Source organism: Erpetoichthys calabaricus, chromosome 7 (assembly GCF_900747795.2).
Source record: "Erpetoichthys calabaricus chromosome 7, fErpCal1.3, whole genome shotgun sequence".
Lineage (NCBI taxonomy): Eukaryota > Metazoa > Chordata > Cladistia > Polypteriformes > Polypteridae > Erpetoichthys > Erpetoichthys calabaricus.
In genome coordinates this window covers 71,227,329-71,248,190 of record NC_041400.2, presented here as the reverse complement: position 1 = coordinate 71,248,190, position 20,862 = coordinate 71,227,329, and the positions used below count along the sequence as shown (strand labels likewise).

Here is a 20,862-nt window from a genome sequence, read left to right as displayed (position 1 = left end):
TTCAGTATTTTCCGAAGGATCCTGTTAAGTCTCAGGATGTCCCACAGGGCAGTTCGATCAACTGTGTCGAATTCTTTGCAAAAATCGACAGAGGATGCAAAGAAACTCTGCTGATATTCACAGTCGCTGCTAGGTTAGCAAGTGATCACGGATCCTATGAGGATGACCCTAGCAAGGACCTTACCAGGCACCGAGAGCAGTGCTATCCCCTTGTAGTTGCCACGATCACCCTTCTCTTTCCAGATTGGGACGACAAGTGCTATTTACCAGTCATTTGGGTTGACGTCCATCTCCCAGATGGAAGCAAAGATTGCTTGCAATGCCGGGAGGTGAGCCTTACCACCAGCCTGGAGAAGTTCACCCTGGATACCTCAAGAACCGTGGACACAGAGATGTCTAATGTCCTAGCCAGAGGATCAGCTTTAAACAACTGCTCAAAGTAGTCAGCCCAACAAGTCACAACTGTATCGTCATCCGTAAGGATTGTTCCATCACCCACTCTGACTGTGACTCTCTGACGAACAGATTTGGATGTGCGTAATGCTTTGATTCCTCTGTAAGCAGAATGTGGGTCAGTAGACCATAAATGTTGTGTCACTTACTCATAGATTCCTCTAACAAACACCTCCTTATCTGCCCTCACAGCCTTTCTTCTCAGTTCCTGGTGCAGACCGGAGTTGCCATTGGACCATGCGCTGTGACTTCTCTCAATGACATCCAGGGTGCCCTGCAAGATGTAATACATCCTTCTGGAAATACCAGCAACACCAACACAACCCTCCCCTCAGCAACCTTCAGGGTCTTGTCATGGAAGGTCTCCCACATCACACTAGGATCAGCAGTTGCACCTGTCTGCAAGTTCCACACAAACTGCATGCATACTCATTAGAAACAGCCTGATTCTCCTAGTAGGTGATAGCTTACTGGACCTAAGCTTGATCTTCAGAGTACCAACAGCAAGTCTGTGGTCAGAATTCACAAACTTGAAACTTCTGTAGATCCTGCAGTTCTGTAGGAGGTTCCAGTATCTGCCCACAAGGATGTGATCAGTTTCCTTCACTGCACCACCAGTACTGGAGTACAAAGTCTAACAATGCAGCTTACGGCACTGGAACCAATATTCAGCAATCCACAGCCCTTGACCTTTTGCAAAGTCAAGGAACATGGAGCCACTTTCACCATGGTCACCAGACCAATGGGTAATGTAACTGTTCTCACAGCAAGCCCTGACAGCGCCAGTGGTCTCACTGAAGTCACCCATGACCAGAGGAGTGTCATCCCACAGGCACCCATCAACCACTGAGTGCAGATGCGAATAAAATGCTTCCCTTACTGACACATCACTCACCGTGGTCGGAACATACACTGAGACAACAGATAAGGCACCCAGAGAGTGCCTTAATCAGAGTCTCATAATACGCTTGTTGAAAGGAGAGACATTGGACACCATTGGAAGGAGCTGATCCACCATAGTAACACCTACTCCCTGTGCATAACAGCCATCAGACTGACCAAACCAATACAAGGTGTACCCATCTGCAGAGATCTGACCTGCCCCAGGTCTGTGCACCTCAGAGAATGCTACCACTGAAATACGGAATTTATGAAACTCAAGGAAGATGATCATTATGCCAGAGAAACAAGACGTTCCACGCGCTAACACAAAATAGTTGTTTACGTAAGTGTTTTCTGTCTTTAATATAACATACCTGAATTCATCACTGGTGCAGCCAGGATGTTTTAACAGCCACAAAATAAAGTTCAATGGATATCGTCTATCTGTAGTCAAGGGGCTTCAATTGATTCTAGTATAAATACACTTGTATTTGGAAGGTCCAACTTGTGGTCGAGTCAGTATTGTGACATAACATACACAATGAAGAAAAAAAAAATTTAAGCAACTTTGTGAAATGGTGATTGAAAAGCACAAGTCAGGCATGGATACAAGAAAATATCCAAGTTGCAGCATACAGTATACCTTTAGGCCAGGTTTATACTTCACACAACACTACTGCTACTACGCAAGCATTGTACTGTTTAGGCCAGGTTTATACTTCATGTGACGCTTGCTCCAACGGATGCTACTGCTGCGCAAGTGGTGTACTGTTTATACTTGCAGATGTACCTTACGTAAATCTAGAAGATTCCACCAAGTTGGCAGTTGCGAGATTGATATCATGGTCAGAAAACATTCGGCTTTGCTGCGTTGTGAATTGCGTGTGAAACATCCATTAAATTCTGAGGGCACCTTGCCACAATATCTCTAAAAAGGATGGTTAATGATTACATCCATCAATCCAGGAATGTGCCCATTCCAGCAAGCATTCGGGCGCGAGATAGCAACAAAATCCTGACGGGGCATCAGCTCATTGCAAGGTGACACAAGCATACACATACAGTAGCTTTATTTAGGTGTCACCAAATACCCAAACCTTTCATGTCTTTGGGAGGAAACTGGAGCACACCTCTAGAAAAAAACTAGGAAAACATGCAAACTCCAGGCAGGGAACACCAGCGATGTGACTCCATGCGAGACAGCAAGCAATTACCACCCCCCATCCCCCCCTCCCCCTCCCATACACATCATGTGTAGTTATTAAAAGTATTCATCATTTAAATGAAGTTTACGATTTATCTGTAAAATATGATATACATAGTTTAATGCATTTCATCATGAAAGGGATATCAAGTATAAATCTAAGGATTATAAATGTACAGAAAGCTAGAATATCATAAATTTAGTATGTTCTGTGTGGCCATTGCTGCTTGCTGCTGTCGTCAATGCAGGAGAAGCACGCAACAATTAACAACTGGGTCGGTTTTAAGATGACGTTCATGATGGTCTACTTCAATGATATAATAAACTACGAGATAAAAGCAATATGAATGCATTTGTATGTGGGCATTTTGCTTAACCACATCAAACCATTCATCAAACATCGAAGAACGGACATCGATCTTGTGCGATCCGCAAAGCGGTTTTCTGTCACATGTAGATAGTAAACAGACTTCCGACTTTATCACACTGTGCCCCACAACCCCCCCGGGTTTTTGCTGGGTACTGTAATTCGCGCAAGTGTCATGTTAATTTCTGAGGACACACTCAGAGAGGACACGTAAAATGAATGCTGGGAACACGTGGCAGCCATCATGTATGCGCGTATGCGTTCTGAGAGTGAAGTATAAATCGGCACTTAATTTGTGATGATGTGCTCAGGAAGGATGCGTCAAATAAATGCTTGGGGAATGCATGGCAAGAGAACTATGATAAACTTTGAAGAGTTACAAGGCTACATAAGAAGCAAGGTGCAGGGGCAGGCATTATGTCTTTGGAGATGCTTCCCTGCAGCTTGCCCTCGAAGGGCTTTTGAGGCAGAGGAAAAAATGAATGCAGAAAAATACAAAGGAATCCTGGAGGAGAACTTGATCCAGTCTGCAGAAACATGGCACATTGAACCTATTTGTTCTCCAGCAAGACAATGACCCAAGGGACTCATTAATAAAGCTTGCATATGCAAAAAAAAGAAAGTTTGAAATGTGTGTATGTTAACTTCCCACACAACCATCAGGATTTATATTAGAAAACATGAAGAAAAAGCTTGCATTTATTCATGGTAACTCAGACCCATGTGTACACAACATTTCAGAGAAACTGAGAAATGGTGACATCACACAGGGAAATGCAGCCAAACCAACTGAAAGACGAGTGACATATGTCATTATTGTAAAGTGAATTGACATGACAAACATGTTAAATCTCAAAAGAGTATAATATAATGTACAGACTGCAGTTTAGTTCCATTTTAAAAGGGCCAATGCTGCGAATTTGCACTAAAGAACTGGTTTGGTTTTTCATCAGTTTTATATAGCCTACCTATTTCACTACTCAGGAAACATGCCAAGAGGGTCAATAATACTTAGTCATGCTTCATTCTATCATACCTGCTGTGCTATAAGAAATTAGCTGACTGAGGAGGCAGTATGTGTAGTTTTTGTATGGTGAGGGTGTACATACATAAAATATATTACACCAAAATGATAAACATCATGTCTCCATGGCCTGGTTCAAACTGTGATTTGTTTATTTTGAGGCTGTCTAGCTTTGGTACTTAATGTGGTGGCTGGCTTGTTGGTAAGCTGAACCCTTAGTTTTTCATATGTTCTATGATATTCATTGTATCAGCAATAAAGTCATTATATATACCAGGTGATAGTGTCAACCTACTCAGATGCTCCCACCTCACACCTTTTTCAAACCTCCTGAACACAGAGGAGAGGCATTATAATGTCATGCATGAACTCAGTTGCGGAGCACAACCAGATGCTCGTGAATGCGGGGTGCAGAATCTCAGTGTGGCGCGTTGGGGGGGGGGGGGTGCTCTACTAGCCAGAGAACATCTGCACCATCGTGAAGACATATGTATGAGGTTAATTACCATTGAGGCATATGGAAGAACACACATTTATAAGATGATTGTGATTTATAAAGAAAGATTTTGAAGAAATGTGTGTGTGACAGGTTTTATAAATCTGATTTTTTTTTTTTTAGTATACACATTTTCCTGCTTTTGGCATGCACATATTTTCACAATCAAATCTACACAAAGTTTTATAAATGAGACCCCAGATCTCAATCCAGTTGTGAATATGTGGCTGCACATGAAAAAAGGCTGTTCATTTATGAGCACCATGCAACCTGACAGAGCATGAGCAGTTTTGCAAAGAATGGGGATAAATTGCAGTGTCCAGATATACAAAGCTGTTATATATCTCTACAGAGAGATAGACAGACAGACTCAAGAATGTCACACTTGGAATTAACTCCAGACCTTCTAACTGCTTAACAGTTAATGAAATAATGAGGGACCTGTTCACCTGGCTATGGAACAACTTGTCAGTCAATTATCCAAATACTTTTGGGCCCATGGAAATAGTGGGACCATGTATAAAAATGGCTGTCTTTTCTAAATGGCTTATTTATTAAACACCTTAAAAACTGCAAGTCTACACTTCAATGACATCTTGATTGCTTCATTTCAAATCCATCGTGGTAGCATACAAAGCAAAAGATAAGAAAATTCTATTACTGTCAAAATACTTATGGGCCTAACCTGTATGTTCTTGAAAGTGTGAAATAACAACAATAGCAGCAAAATCATGCAATCTACACCTTCAGAAACATTACTAAACTCATAATGCTGTGAATTCTTAAATTCTTTGTGTATTGTGTTACATGTTGTTGATTGAAGCACACAATTTGAGGACGGACTTAAAATTATGAATGGAAGGAAAAGCATAAATAAAGGCACTTTGTTTACTGTACTCATGAAATGAAGTGCATTTATGATGAAGGCTGAAGATTTTTATTGATTCTCAGTTGGTAGGCAATATATTCTATTGTGAATGTGACAAAACAGGAGTCCAAACAGAATTTTGTGATCCCAAAACACAAATAGAGTAGTTTTACAGTAGTTTTGGTTAAGGCGTCCTAGGCTTACAAATTTTTAAGAGATCTGTAGAAATCCATTAAAGAACCTGAATTAAAAAAAGTTTTTGCCTTCCAATGAGGAAGCAGAGCCTGGGGACTCAGAGGTGGGCTCCCCCATCTCTGTGACTGAGGTCACCAAGGTGGTCAAAAAACTCCTTGGTGGCAGGGCCCCGGGGGTGGATGAGATACGCCTGGAGTTCCTCAAGGCTCTGGATGTTGTAGGACTGTCTTGGTTGACACGCCTCTGCAACATCGCGTGGACATCAGGGACAGTGCCTCTGGATTGGCAGACCGGGGTGGTGGTCCCCCTCTTTAAGAAAGGGGACCGGAGGGTGTGTTCCAACTACAGAGGGATCACACTCCTCAGCCTCCCTGGAAAAGTCTATTCAGGGGTCCTGGAGAGGAGGGTCCGTCGGATAGTCGAGCCTCGGATTCAGGAGGAACAGTGTGGTTTTCGTCCTGGTCGCGGAACAGTGGACCAGCTCTACACCCTTAGCAGGGTCCTGGAGGGTGCGTGGGAGTTTGCCCAACCAGTCTATATGTGTTTTGTGGACTTGGAAAAGGCATTCGACCGTGTCCCTCGGGGAACCCTGTAGGGGGTACTCCGAGAGTATGGGGTACCGGACCCCCTGATAAGGGCTGTTCGGTCCCTGTACGATCGGTGCCAGAGCTTGGTAGTAAGTCGAACCCGTTTCCAGTGAGAGTTGGACTCCGCCAGGGCTGCCCTTTGTCACCGATTCTGTTCATAACTTATATGGACAGAATTTCTAGGCGCAGCCAGGGTGTTGAGGGAGTCCGGTTTGGTGGACTCAGGATTGGGTCACTGCTTTTTGCAGATGATGTTGTCCTGTTTGCTTCATCAGGCCGTGATCTTCAGCTCTCTCTGGATCGGTTCGCAGCCGAGTGTGAAGCGGCTGGGATGGGAATCAGCACCTCCAAATCCGAGACCATGGTCCTCAGCCGGAAAAGGGTGGAGTGCCCTCTCAGGGTTGGTAGCGAGATCCTGCCCCAAGTGGAGGAGTTCAAGTATCTCGGGGTCTTGTTCACGAGTGTGGGAAGAATGGAGCGTGAGATCGACAGGCGGATCGGTGCAGCATCCGCAGTGATGCGGGCTCTGCATCGGTCTGTCGTGGTGAAAAAGGAGCTGAGCCGCAAGGCGAAGCTCTCAGTTTACCAGTCGATCTATGTTCCTACCCTCACCTATGGTCATGAGCTATGGGTAGTGACCGAAAGAACGAGATCGCGAATACAAGCGGCTGAAATGAGTTTCCTCCGCAGGGTGTCTGGGCTTTCCCTTAAAGATAGGGTGAGAAGCTCAGTCATCCGGGAGGGGCTCAGAGTAGAGCCGCTGCTCCTCCGCATCGAGAGGAGTCAGATGAGGTGGCTCGGGCATCTGATCAGGATGCCTCCTGGACGCCTCCCTGGTGAGGTGTTCCGGGCACGTCTAACCGGGAGGAGGCCCTGGAGAAGACCCAGGTCACACTGGAGGGATCTATGTCTCTTGGCTGGCCTGGGAACGCCTTGGGATTCTCCCGGAAGAGCTAGAAGAAGTGGCCGGGGAGAGGGAAGTCTGGGCATCTCTGCTCAAGCTGCTGCCCCCGCGACCCGACCTCGGATAAGCGGAAGAGGATGGATGGATGGATGGATGGATATTTTCAGAGAACCTGTTGATTCATTGTGGAACAGGTTGCAAGGTGGGGTTGATTCTGGGAAGGACTTGGACAAACAGTGACATCCTGTCTGAAAAAGGTGCTGGATAAGGCCTTACTAAGCTTTGAGGAGCCATTTACCATGTTCAAAGAGGTAGAAGCTGTGTTGAAATTTAGGCCTCTTTTCTATGCATAATGAACTTAGTGAACCGTAGTCATCAACACCTGCTGATATCCTGGCTGGTAAAAGGCTTATTTGCCTTGCCATCAAAGACACCATCAACCGGTAATCAGTCTATAGTATATGACTAAACAAGGAGGGAAAGACTCAACAACTGAAACATATGCAGAGACTTATGGAAGGAAAAATATCTGAAGGACTTAAAATCCTCTTATCAGTGTGACACTAGCTCTGCTGCTATGCTGAACGTATGATACATAATACTAACTGGAAAAGAGAGAATCCCACTGCAAATCTGGAAATTATTACAGAACTATTTCAAGGACAAGATGGATTTCACTATTCATGTACTGTCTGTACTTCATCCAGGACTGTTTTGAGTAGACCTGTCCAGTTAATACATCCTTTAGAGATTAATGCTGAGTAACTGATGAATTCATAATCATTGGGTAGGAGGATGCAGTAGCTTTATACAATTGATAGTATGTAGGCAAATGTAATTGTGTAAATAAATAGTAAAAGATGAAACCATTTCCAGTTATTTATATATACTAGCCAACCCGCGGCGTACCATACGGCGCATAATCAGGCCGCTTTTTTAATGATTTTTAAGCACAGGGAAAAAATTAACATTTGAAAAATCTGGAGGAGGGGGGAAGGACGCCCATTACGCCCCATTCGTCATGCCGGTTCCTCCCTGTGTGGATAGCGCTTTGAGTACTGAGAATGTAATGAATTATTATTATTATTATTATTATTATTATGCTAGTCTGTTGATTTCTCGTTCAGTAACTTGTGAGTAGTGATGGGCAGGGTGAAGCCTTGAGAAGCATCAACACATTTGAAGCAATTGTGTCGGAAATCGTATAGAAGCTTCGAAGCATTTGACACTCACCTGTCACGTGACACCTTCTGGCCATTTTCATTAACGTTACAGAAACTTATGATACACTTCAATGACGTCTGTTAAAAGTCGTATTGCTTTTATTTTTTCGTAGCTACAAACTGACAACGAAGAGAAGGGTTCGTCAGTAGCTTCTAGTGTCTGATGTCTAAAAAAAAATATAAATATAACTAATGCCGACAGGCAGAATGCACTATACAATAGCAAGAGTTAAACAAAATAAGACGCCTCACCTCATGCATTCCCGGCTCTTTCAATTAGTATTTACTTTTGCACTGTATCATTATAATCGCTCCTGTTATTAGTATTATAATTAACCCTGATCTTTTCTTGAGATCACATTTAATAGCCTTAAATGTTTTGTTTGGTCTGTCTTAATTAAAACGGAGTAGACAGAAAATAAAGGTTTATCCCTGTACTTTGCCATGATATAGGTAAGCACATTTGAGAAAGAAAATGTGAAATCCTTAAATCACAGATGTCATTATTCGATCAAGTATTAAAATCTGTAGTGCTTCGAAAGCTCGACACAGTGTCGAAACCTTAGTATAGAACGGCCCATCACTACCTGTGAGTCACGTAGAGTTTTGATTGTTGTTTGCAATTCTGGCCGCTTTTCGCATACTGAGTTCGGGAGTCACAGTTGAGAAACAGTTTTTTAATGTCTTTTAAGCACAGGGAAAAAATGAACATGTGGCCTGGTGCATTGTTTAACTGCCTTGTGGCGGTGCAGTAGTACAGCTGCTTTGCAGTAAGGAGACAGTGGAAGATTGTGGGTTCACTTCCCGGTTCGTCCCTGTGTGGATAGCAAATTATCCGCGACAAACAAACTGTTTTACACGCTGCAAACCAATCCGCGCCGCTTTTTCAATGTTTTTTAATCCTTCGAGTTGCTAATTAACTAACACCCACTCACTCAGCTTGTGTGAAAAAAATGCGCCCGTTCTTTCATTATTTTGTTGCAGCCTATCAAAGACTTGGTGATCATGTTTTGTAGACTCAATATATATTGGCTTTTCACTCAGCGCGAGGGCGCGCATTCATCTCGGATTATTACATCTTGCTAGACTAATCTGCTACACAGCTGCGTTTGAAAAACCGATTTATCCCGGATGAGTTTCACCGGCATTAATGATTAGGAATCTGGTTGGAACAAAACCCTGCAGCCACAGGGGTTCACCAGGACCGAGTTTGGCAAACACTGCTGAACAGTGACGAAACCGACTCAGGTGAGGAGTGGGGGCGGGCAAAGTAGTTGGAGCTATTGATTATTCAGTGTTGTTTGCCTGGGTGTCTGATCTGCTCAACAGGATTATAAATAAAAGGAAAACAATGTGAAGGCAATGTCACAGGTGATCCTGTGGTATAGCGGGTCCACAGCTCCCCTTCAAAAGCCCATTTTTAAATAAATAATCATCGCACTCACAGTGTAGACTCGTGCTTTGGGCATTTCTCCCCTGTGCAGTGTGTGAGTGAGTGAGTGAGGAGAGAGAGAGAAAGCCGGTACGTTAGAGTGAGCGAGAGCAGGCTCGAAGGCAATGTGTTCCTGTGGTATAGCGGGTGCATAGCTCACATTGAAAAGGCCATTTTTAATCAGGCGACTGACAGTAGTGGAGTCAGGCACAGAGAAGGTCAGCTGTAGAGAGAGCGTCTCGACTGTTGCAGGGCCTGAAACAGGTGAGACGCTGATGAAAAAGAGGCACAGGGCTTATTGATTTTTAAAGACTGCTTCCTTCATTGTGTTTTAACTTCAGTTTTAAAGGATTGCGCAGCTCTCTCTTGCGCTGCCTGTGTGTACCTCTGTCTCTCTGTGGCGCTGCCTCTGTGTGTGTGCGTGGCTCTCTCTCACGCGCTGCCTGTGTATGCATGTGTACGGCATGTTTTTCGAGGCGTCGCGTCCCAGTTGGTGGGCGTGACTGTGATTTTTTCTTCGTATCCAATGGTCTAAGAGTTGGTGGGCGTGGCTCCTTCCTGAGTGTGCCATTGGCGTCTTACTTGTCGGCGGTTTAGTGAATCCACGCCCCTTCCGGCGTGCTTTCCATGGTCGGCTACTTGTCTCCTGGCTTAGTGAATTATATAATCCACGCCCCTACCGGCGTGCTTTCCATGGTCGGCTACTTGTCTCCACGCCCCTTCCGGCGTGCTTTCCATGGTCGGCTACTTGTCTCCTGGCTTAGTGAATTATATATATAGATATATATATAGGCAAATTTCCATTACAACGAATATCCTTACAATGAAATTTTCATTACAACTAAGTATTTTTATGACAGTTTCCCCATATGACACGAGAGTCATAGTTACTCCCGCCGTTTACCCGCGCTTCATTGAATTTCTTCACTTTGACATTCAGAGCACTGGGCAGAAATCACATCGCGTCAACACCACTCTCCGGCCCTTGCGATGCTTTGTTTTAATTAAACAGTCGGATTCCCCTGGTCCGCACCAGTTCTAAGCCAGCTGCTAGGCGCCGGGGTGGCAATGCCACTAAATTTCCAAATGAAGACACCCTGTCTAATATATGCAGTAATCAAATGCCAAATGATGTCCCAGCCAAGCCCGTGACTGGCGACAAGCTGAATTTGAGACTTGAAAAAAGCTCCCCGTACAAGGACTAGGTATTGAATTATTTGAAAACGATACAGTGAGCAACTGCTGGTTGCACACACATAATTGGATGAGTCAGGGGCAATACATTGCCGCCATCCAAACAAGAGTGAATGTATTTCCAACTAGGGAAACCACTACCAGAGGCAGACAGGAGCCCTCTTTGGTTGGAGGACACCACCAAAATCCTTCTAAAAGAACTTCTTAATAAAATCAAAGACAAGAAGAGTTATTAAGAAGTTCTTTTAGAAGGATTTTGGTGGTGTCCTCCAACCAAAGAGGGCTCCTGTCTGCCTCTGGTAGTGGTTTCCCTAGTTGGAAATACATTCACTCTTGTTTGGATGGCGGCAATGTATTGCCCCTGACTCATCCAATTATGTGTGTGCAACCAGCAGTTGCTCACTGTATCGTTTTCAAATAATTCAATACCTAGTCCTTGTACGGGGAGCTTTTTTCAAGTCTCAAATTCAGCTTGTCGCCAGTCACGGAGCTTGGCTGGGACATCATTTGGCATTTGATTACTGCATATATTAGACAGGGTGTCTTCATTTGGAAATTTAGTGGCATTGCCACCCCGGCGCCTAGCAGCTGGCTTAGAACTGGTGCGGACCAGGGGAATCCGACTGTTTAATTAAAACAAAGCATCGCAAGGGCCGGAGAGTGGTGTTGACGCGATGTGATTTCTGCCCAGTGCTCTGAATGTCAAAGTGAAGAAATTCAATGAAGCGCGGGTAAACGGCGGGAGTAACTATGACTCTCGTGTCATATGGGGAAACTGTCATAAAAATACTTAGACAGAGGCATCAAAACCTAGCATGCCCTCTATAAAACATGTGCCCAAAAGAATTATTAAGAAATACCGATACAAAAGGGCACAGACACTATATAAAAGGGATAGAGCACACCTGGCATCAGATATCCTGGATGGCATCAGCAGAAAGAAGTGTGAAATCCCATTAAACAAAATTTTTGAACATTTTAATGGAGTATGGTGAACACACAGTGAGACTACTTCTAGTCCTATTTACATTCCTGCTCACTGTGTAGATAACTCTGTATTTACTGCACCGATTTCAACAACTGAAGTACAAGCCGCCATCAAACACATTAATCTGACTCCGCGGCTGGTCCCGATGGCATCAATAAGATGGATATTATATCCTTAGTAAATGGGAACATAACATTAGCCAAAACGTATAACCTATGGCTTCTGGCAGGAGCTATCTTCATGGCATTGCCACCCATAAGTTTCCATAGGTTTTTCAATTGTTCCAAAGTTTTGTTTTGGATGCACGTTTCTTGAAGGATAGGGTCTTTTCCTAGTGTCTTGAAGAAGGATTTGAGCACAATGGCCTCCAATTTGAGGACGCTCAACCCTCTGTTGGCTCTCTTGGAATAAATTAATCCATTGGAAGTGCATTGGGGTAGGTGCAACCACATTTTTATTGTCTTCCTTATATGCACGTCCATTTTCTTGATTGTCATAAGGCAAAATTTCGTGTTGAGCAGTGGGTACAAGAAACGAGGAATGGCATACTGATTGAAGATATTAATCTTCTGATAGGGCTTCAAGGGAGCTTTGCCAATAAGATTGCTCCATTTTTCTATTTCATCCATGGGATCCTCCATGAAGACACCTTACCTTGGTTCCACGTGTACAACCAAGTATGTCACAGGGATTTTGGAGGAAATGCTTTTCATTTTGACCCCTTCTAGCTTCCATAGGTTGGTCTTTTTGACTACCATCTTGCGGTTCTTCCAGGTAAGGAAGAAACCCTTGCATTTGGCCGGCTGTAGTTTGAGGCCAGATCCTCTACAGAATTCTTTTAGTATATTCAGGTTGGTCTTCATACCGCCCCAGGTATTGCTTACAATGACAAGGTCATCGGCGAAAGCCTTTGCCGTTATAGTGGCTCCACCAAGCATGGTACCACGACCGTCTGTCTCCAGTTTGTGGATCAATGGATCAATAGCTATAATGAAAAATAGAGGGGAGAGGGCATCTCCTTGTTTGACTCCCCTCATCAGAGTGATGTCATTGGTGCTACTCTCATAATTCTCCACACTGGTGGAAGCATATTCAGCAGATACTTTCATTACAACAAAGTGCCCAAAAGACCTTGAAATGCCTGAATGAATAATCCACAGAGCAGTTAGTTCTGTGGTCGCAGCTCAGTTGTGCACAATGATCCCCAAACAGAAACATTGTAATTTTTGTTTTTCTTTCTTCAATCTTTCCTCATACTGTTTTTTTTTTTTTTGCTGTTCTTGTTTTCGGTGGTTTTCAGCGATACCTTTTGCTTATTGCTCGTCAACATTTGAAAAACATCCACTGGAATTTAACTCTTTGTCACCCTCCTATAGAAATAGCAGACACGAAAAAACGATAACAGTTCATTCTTCTTCGCCATATCTCAGTGTTGTAATTGCACGTCGACGTGGGCTCTAGCATGAGGAGACATCAAACGCCACAGATCTCTGTCTTGGGCCGTCCGCGTTACATCTTGCAGTCCCATGTCATATCTTGAGAGTGCTGCCGACACCCATGTCATTCTTGGGCGCCCTGTCTTGTTGGTTCTGTCCACTCTTCCATGTAGTGTGATGTTAGCAATCCTGTTCTTGTCCATCCAGAGTACATGACCTAGCCACTTATGTTGTCGTTCATGCACTCGTTGCACTATCGTTTCTGTCTGGTTGAGGGCCTTCCTGATGTCTTCGTTTCTCATCTTGTCTATGATGCGTACTCCAAGTATCTTTCTGAGCGCTGCCATCTCGAACACGAGCAGTTGTCTTTCTTCAGCACTTCTAAGAGTCCACGTTTCGCATCTGTACAAGGCAATCGGTACTATAAGCGAGTTGTATAGTCTCATCTTGGTTATCTTGTTGATGTTCTTGTTCTTACATATGCTGTCCAGGTCGCTCATTGAACTTAAGGCTATGGCTGTTCTCGTTCTGATGTCTTTCGAGCTGTCACACGTTATGGTTAAGGTCAATCCTAAATACTTAAAACTGTCTTCATGCTACAGTTTCTTTCCTCTGAGCAACATGCCCTCTTCAACTCTATTCTTCGTTTCTTGCTCAGGCTTCGAGCTCAGCAGCATCCATACTGTCTTGGTGTCGCTTATCTCTTGTCTGTATCTTGAACTGACGCTTTCCACCTTATTTAGTAGGAGTTGTGCATGACTGCGGAGTTCAGTTATAAGACCGATGTCGTCAGCAAAACGAAGGTTGTTAATCGTTCTGCCATTCACGCATGCTCCTTTGCTTTCTAGTCCATCGAGTGCAGTCCAGCTCATGACATCAGTCCAGCTCATGACGTCAGTCCAGCTCATGACGTTAAACCGAGCCGAATAACAACGGCGAATGACTGGCGCCGGTCAAGTAACTGGTCTAACTCGCTAGTTGTGAGCAGGGTGTGGTGATACCCTTGGTAGTTAAAAGCTACCAAAACGGCGGATGAACCTAACAGAGAGGTAAACGGCGTCTACTTATCCTAGAGAACTAGCTTAGCGAGGAGAGGACTGTGGAACCGTCTCGTGAAACAATCCACAAGAAACAAAACATGAGAGGACGACTTAACAAAATGGAATGCCAGCTGGGCGGTTGCCTGGATAAACAAGCGCCCCGTCGTAGACTTAGGGCAACCCTGGGGTTTACTTCGATAAATGAGCTACAGGGAAGGACCAGACAAACAGAGAGGCTGATTGATGCAAAACATTATGCATCAATCGGAACATGGAACGTGAGGACACTCTGGAAGGACGAGAGCCTTGAACTGCTTGTCGACCATCTTAACAAGTGGTTCAGATGGGATGTGATCGGTCTGTCAGAGGTGAGAAGAATGAAACAGGGCTTAGTGGAACACGATGGACACAAACTTCTGTACTCAGGCGAAGAGAAAGTACATCAAGGAGGTGTCGGTTTGCTACTTTCAAAAAAGGCAGTCAAGAGCTTAATCGACTGGAACCCGGCGTCGCCAAGTATCATCAGTGCACGGCTCACTGGACAAGGCCACAACATCACCATCATTCAAGCGTACGCACCAACTACAAGCCACAGTGATGAGGCTGTCAATCACTTCTATCAGACCTTACAGCAAGTCATCGATAAGGCGCCAAGAAGGGATGTCAAGATTATAATGGGCGACTTCAACGCGCAAGTCGGTATCGATCACGACACATGGAAAGGCGTGCTGGGACACTTTGGCTACGGCTCAATGAACGAAAGAGGGGAAAGACTTCTCCAATTTTGCAGGCTCAACAAACTGAACATCATGAACACCTGGTTCAACCACAAGCCATCAAGGAAATGGACATGGAGCTCACCTGGAGATCGAACCCAGCAGATGATCGACTACATCATGATCGATCAGAGATGGCGTAGCTGTGCCCATAACACACGCAGCTTCCCAAGCGCAATAGTGCCGAATGTGCACAACGATCATAACCTCGTGATAGGCAACTTCAAGTTAAGATTCAACATCCAAAAAAGAACGGTCACAAAGAAGGTGGATGTCGAACGACTGCAAATACCCGAAGTCAAAGAAAGTTATAAGATTGAACTAAAAAATCGTTTTGAAGCGCTTAGCGGTCTAGTTGAAGAAACGAACGTGGACGAAGCACTGGAGGCCGTCAACGACACGATTAAGAGAACAGCGGAGGAGGTAATTGGCCTTAAGAGATACAGAAAGGCCCCATGGATCAGTGACGAAGTGCTCGACCTGTCTGACCAACGACGAGCTGTGAAGGCAATGAAGAACAATAATCCACAGGACGAGAATTTGAAACAACTATACTCACAGCTCAAGATCATCATAGACAAAAAGGTTGAGGAATGCCGAGACGATTGGTTTAACAGACAGTGCTGCGAGGCAGAGGAAGCAAGCCGAAAAAACGATATGCGCACTCTCTTTCAAAAGGTCAAAACGCTCAAGAAAGGAGTCAAGCTGAATGAAAGGTGTAACAACATCAGAGACAAGGATGGCAATCTGCTCACCAAGGACATCGACATTCTCAAGCGATGGTACGAATACGGTAGAGGCCTCTATAATGCAAACATTGAAACGGATGGTGACGTTCTTGAACAATTATGGTCTAATTGCAAGAGAGAGGAAGAAGAGCCAGACCTTCTTGAAAGTGAAGTACGAGCAACCATTCCGAAGATCAAGACACGGAAAGCTCCTGGTATCGACGACATTGAAGGAGAGCTAATCAAAAGCGGCGGAAGAGCAATGGTTCAAATCATGCACAAGATCTGCAACAAGATATGGGACACAGAAAAATTTCCGACGCTCTGGACTAAGTCTCTTGTAGTTACCATTCCAAAAAAAGGGGACTCCACCAAATGCGAGAACTACCGCACGATAAGCCTTATCTGTCACGCAAGTAAGATCATCTTGGAGATTATCAGGAGCCGGATGAAGAACGCAATAGAAGTGCAAATGGCAGAGGAGCAAGCCGGATTCAGGTCAGGACGCGGTACAATTGAGCAGATCTTCTCACTCAGACTGTTATGCGAAAAGTATCTCTCACTACAGGATAAAGAGCTTTACTTGATTTTCATCGACTTCAAGAAAGCATTCGACCGAGTGTAGCACCAAGGCCTCTGGAAAGTACTACATCACTACGGCATACACCCAAAGCTGATCAGTCTGATGGAGAACCTGTACAAGCGAACGCAGAGCGCCATAAGAGTCGGAAGAGATGTGACAGAGTGGTTCCAACTAGCAATCGGAGTACGCCAAGGCTGCATATTGTCGCCGGATCTCTTCAACATCTATCTAGAGCACATCATGCGGGAGGCACTCGATGGACTAGAAAGCAAAGGAACAGTTCATATTAGAAAAAAAACTCTTGATTGCTGCAAACAGAAAAAAGACATTGCCAGTGAATTTGGAATTTTGCCTTCGATACTGTCAACTTTCTTGAAAGACCGAGCAAAAAAAAGAAGAACAATCTCGGGTTGTAAACATATGTGAACTGCTGCTGAATTTGAAGACATCGAAAAAGCCATTTTTATGTGGTTCAGTGATGCTTGTTCAAGAAACATTTCTATTAATGCGGCACTCATTCAAGAAAATGTGAGGTTTCTAAACTCTCTTGGGACCTCCCAGAACTGGACAACACGCTAAAGAGTGTCCCAAAGTGCGATCACCGCGTCTGTGGAAGACTGTTTATCCATTGCCGGGGCAACAGCAGGCTCACAGCTCTGCTGCATCTCTCCACCAAAGCAAACTCGATGGGTCATGCAAGGAACATTGTAAATGCAAGGAACAGCATTACTTGGCCACTAACCTGGCCACGACCCTGCCTGACTGCTGTATCTGTGTACAGGACAGTGGCAGATCACGCTACAATAAATAACCGTGCTGTTCCTGTTTCAAGCTGAATAAAGCTGGTTTTGCTGAAGTACTGAGACTCAGCCTCATGTTTTGGCGTACAAGACAGGGACTTTTAACGCAATCCCGATCTTTTCGGATTTGCTTCTTTGGCGCTTCACTGAAGCGCTGTGAGCCTGCTGTTGCCCTGCCCTGACAACAGACAAACAATCTTCCGCAGACCCGGCAATCGCGCTTCGGGATGCGCTTCAGTGTGTCGTTCCTGTTGGGTGGGGGGTGATCCCAAAAGAGTTCAGAAACCTCACAGTATGAAGAAGAAGTAAAGGATGATTCGCCTTCTGATTGATAACTATGCTGCCCACAACATGCTTCCACATTTAGATAATGTTCGTGTTGAATTCTTCCAACCCAATTGCACAGCAGTGCTTCAGCCCTTGGATTTAGGCATTATTCGCACCCTGAAAGTGTATTATCACAAGGAAATGCTGAGAAAAATTCACATCAGCATAACTTGTAGACAGGAGGAGATTAAAATTAATGTGAAATTGCTATTGAAATGATTGCAAACGCCTGGACGCAAGTTGAAGAAAGCACTATAGTGACAAATACAGAATTTCATTACAACAAAATATTTTGTAGGTCCCTGGCAGTTCGTTGTAATGGAATTTATTATATTATTTTATATATCACACACATGTGATTAGGAAGAAGCTGAGTAGACCAAGTGGAGGTAATTATCCGCCAGGCCAGGGGGTGATGGGTTGTGCTAAACTTTCTTCTTTTGTCTCTGCAGGCCACGAGCTAGAAGAAGTGGCCGGGGAGAGGGAAGTCTGGGCATCTCTGCTCAAGCTGCTGCCCCCACAACCCGATCTCGGATAAGTGGAAGAGGATGGATGGATGGATAGGTTTGGTGAGCTTTGTTGGGATAAATGACCTGTCTTTGTGAAATGCTTTTCTAATGTTCAAATGTTTCATAAAGAACAGCGCTCAGTTTATTATTAAGTTTCATTTTGCAATACTTTATCCAGTATAGAAATCCATTACATAATTTCAAACAAGTCCTTAAAACCTGAACAGACAGTTTAGAATCACCATATAATATTAATATATTAAAACAGTTTGTATGGTTGATCGACCGTTCAAAAACATTCAAGCAATAAAAATGTGCTTTAATAGGGTTACATTATTTCGCTTATTTTGAAACTGATTTGCTTGTTTGTTATTTTTAGCATCTAGGACAGATATAAAGATAGGAAGTGTGCGTGCAGCAGACAATCCAGCTCGACAAGTCTATGGCAAGATCACTCAGTGCTCGATCAAGATAGGACACACTCACACCCAAGGAGATAATTTAATGTTCAAATTATTTTGGTCTAGGGCAGTCTCCTACTTAGGAAGAAAGTTCATGTTTCATAGTTAAATTTTAATATTTCAAAAATCACAATAGGACTTCACAAATTTTTGACCAGTTTGGCTATTGCAAAATAATGTGATCTTCATGAGTTCTGAATACAAGGGCCTTAAACTCAAACAACAAACTGTACATACTTGCCATTAAAGGCTGTTAAGAATTATATCTTACATGACCTCTCGTGATGGGTGTAATAAGGAATACAAAGTATATATTCTAGTTCTACTTTTTTTAATTTTGTAAATTAAATTTTGCAAAACTGCAGAATAGTAAATTCTTACCTTTTCTGGCAGGCTAAGCAATAAAGCCTTTTCCTTCTGATTCAAGCTCTCCATCTCATCCAGTTCTTCATAATGAGCCTCTACTAAACGCCTCCTGAAAAAAATATATAATGTGTATTATATATTTTATATATATATATATATAATTTTATTTTATTTATTTTTTTTAATATTTTATATTATATGCATGTAAACAGATCTTAAACATATGGAAATAAGAACAAGAGAGGAAATGAAGACATAACACAGATCACAAACAATGTTTTGTGGCTATAAGAAAATATGGGGAAAATTAAGTTATGTAACAGTAGACATTTAATTTTTCATTCCACTTTACAGTTTATTGCATACTGTATGTATGTATTATATATATATATATATATATATATATATATATATATATATATATATATATATATAATAAAAATTCTTTTCGCGTTTGAAGTGGAAATTACGTATGACCATGTGATATGGAAATTACGTATGAAACGGAAATTACGTATGGCCACGCGATATGGAAATTACCTATGACCACAGAACATATTATAATACAGGAACTAATCACTTCGTTTGTGGACACCATTTTTATATCGTCTTTACGAATTGTTATTTGTGTGCACCCCGCGTCGCCCTCTCCCACCCCTCCTGTCTGGACTACAGCGCTGAGCCGTCCGCCGCCAGGCGCGTTCTGAAAGAGAAGTTTTATTTATTCGTCCACGTGACTGTCGCTGAAACTGCCACATTGTAACTTTTTTTTAGTTGGCAGTACTTGATAGTAGAAGAGATGAGGAAAACAGCTTTGCGTATTTCTACTTTTTAACTGCGCCGAGCTGTAAACAATATGAAGACGAGACCGCCTTCAGCTGCGTGGGGTCGTGAGAACAAAGTGGACGCTGGGAGGTGTGGAATGTCGGGCTGCTCCGCCTTGTCGAGAGCTTCGCAGTTTCGGGCAGCGTCCTCTCTTCTCGCACGGTTTGTGACACTTTAAGTCCCCCATCGGCTCCTGGGAGAGTGTAAATCTTTCCGAATGAGTGTAATCTGCGCCATCGAAGCAGGACTCGGTTTGTAAATTGCCCTGCACAACTACTTACTGTCCCTTAAGGTAAGTTTGGGTCACTAAAAACCCACAACATTCAAGGTTGCTTTTGTGATTAATTATTTTAACAAGTAAATCACAGGCATGTAGTGCAAAGTTGTCAGGCAAAAATTTGGACGATCACATTGAAAATGTAATTTCTATACCACAGCGGTCGTGTAGCACCTTTCACAATGGATCTACTACTTACCTGTTGTTATAGCGCCTTTAAAATGCAGTTTACCCGAAACCACTCTAGTAGTGCTCAATGTATCTTTACTTCTTAAATGTTAATGTTTTACTGTTTAATAACTTATAGACTACATTTTATTTTTTTCCCTTGCATTCAGTGAGCAAAGCCACTGGGTAATCAACTAGTATATATAATATATATATAATATACACACACACACACACACATATATATATATATATATATATATATATATTGTGAAGGATTGCCGGCTTTCTACTCCGGCCCTCACCCCCAGGCCGCCAGGAGGAGCTCTCCCGACAGCATGAATGTGCCCCGAATTCCAGCAGGGTATCATGGACTCTGTAGTTTATATGCACAGCCCTGCTGGATACCATGGGGGCCTCCAGGAGTCGCTGTAGGGAGGTTGTCGGACTCTTATGTGCCCTATAACCCGGAGGTGCGTCAAGATCACATGACAGGAAGAAACGACGTGCCTCCGGGGTAAAGAAGAGTTTTTATATGACCCGGAAGTGTTCCTAGTCACGTGTACAGAGAGGACGAAACACTTCCGGATCAGGACTATAAAAGGACTATGGGAAATCCCAGATGTCGAGCTGAGCTGGGTGGAAGGGTGGCAACGCGTCTGGGAGTGTGGAGGATTGATTATTGTGTATTGTTTATTATTGAGTATTGTGGAGAGGAGGGTGCTTTGTGCACAATTATTATTATTAAT

At 43.5% G+C, this 20,862-nt stretch overlaps 2 protein-coding genes across 2 annotated transcripts in view; both read right to left on the bottom strand.

Annotated features, from left to right (window-relative positions):
• Nucleotides 1–20,862, bottom strand: part of LOC127528849 (uncharacterized) — a 479,443-nt gene that overhangs the window by 111,655 nt on the left and 346,926 nt on the right. The window lies entirely within an intron of this gene.
• The window catches only part of LOC114644974 (kinesin-like protein KIF24), a 109,276-nt gene that overhangs the window by 5,586 nt on the left and 82,828 nt on the right, over nt 1–20,862 (bottom strand). The window contains exon 14 of the mRNA XM_028792943.2: nt 18,859–18,952. Within this exon, the coding sequence (XP_028648776.2) occupies nt 18,859–18,952 (94 nt within the window). The remainder of the gene's footprint in view (nt 1–18,858; nt 18,953–20,862) is intronic.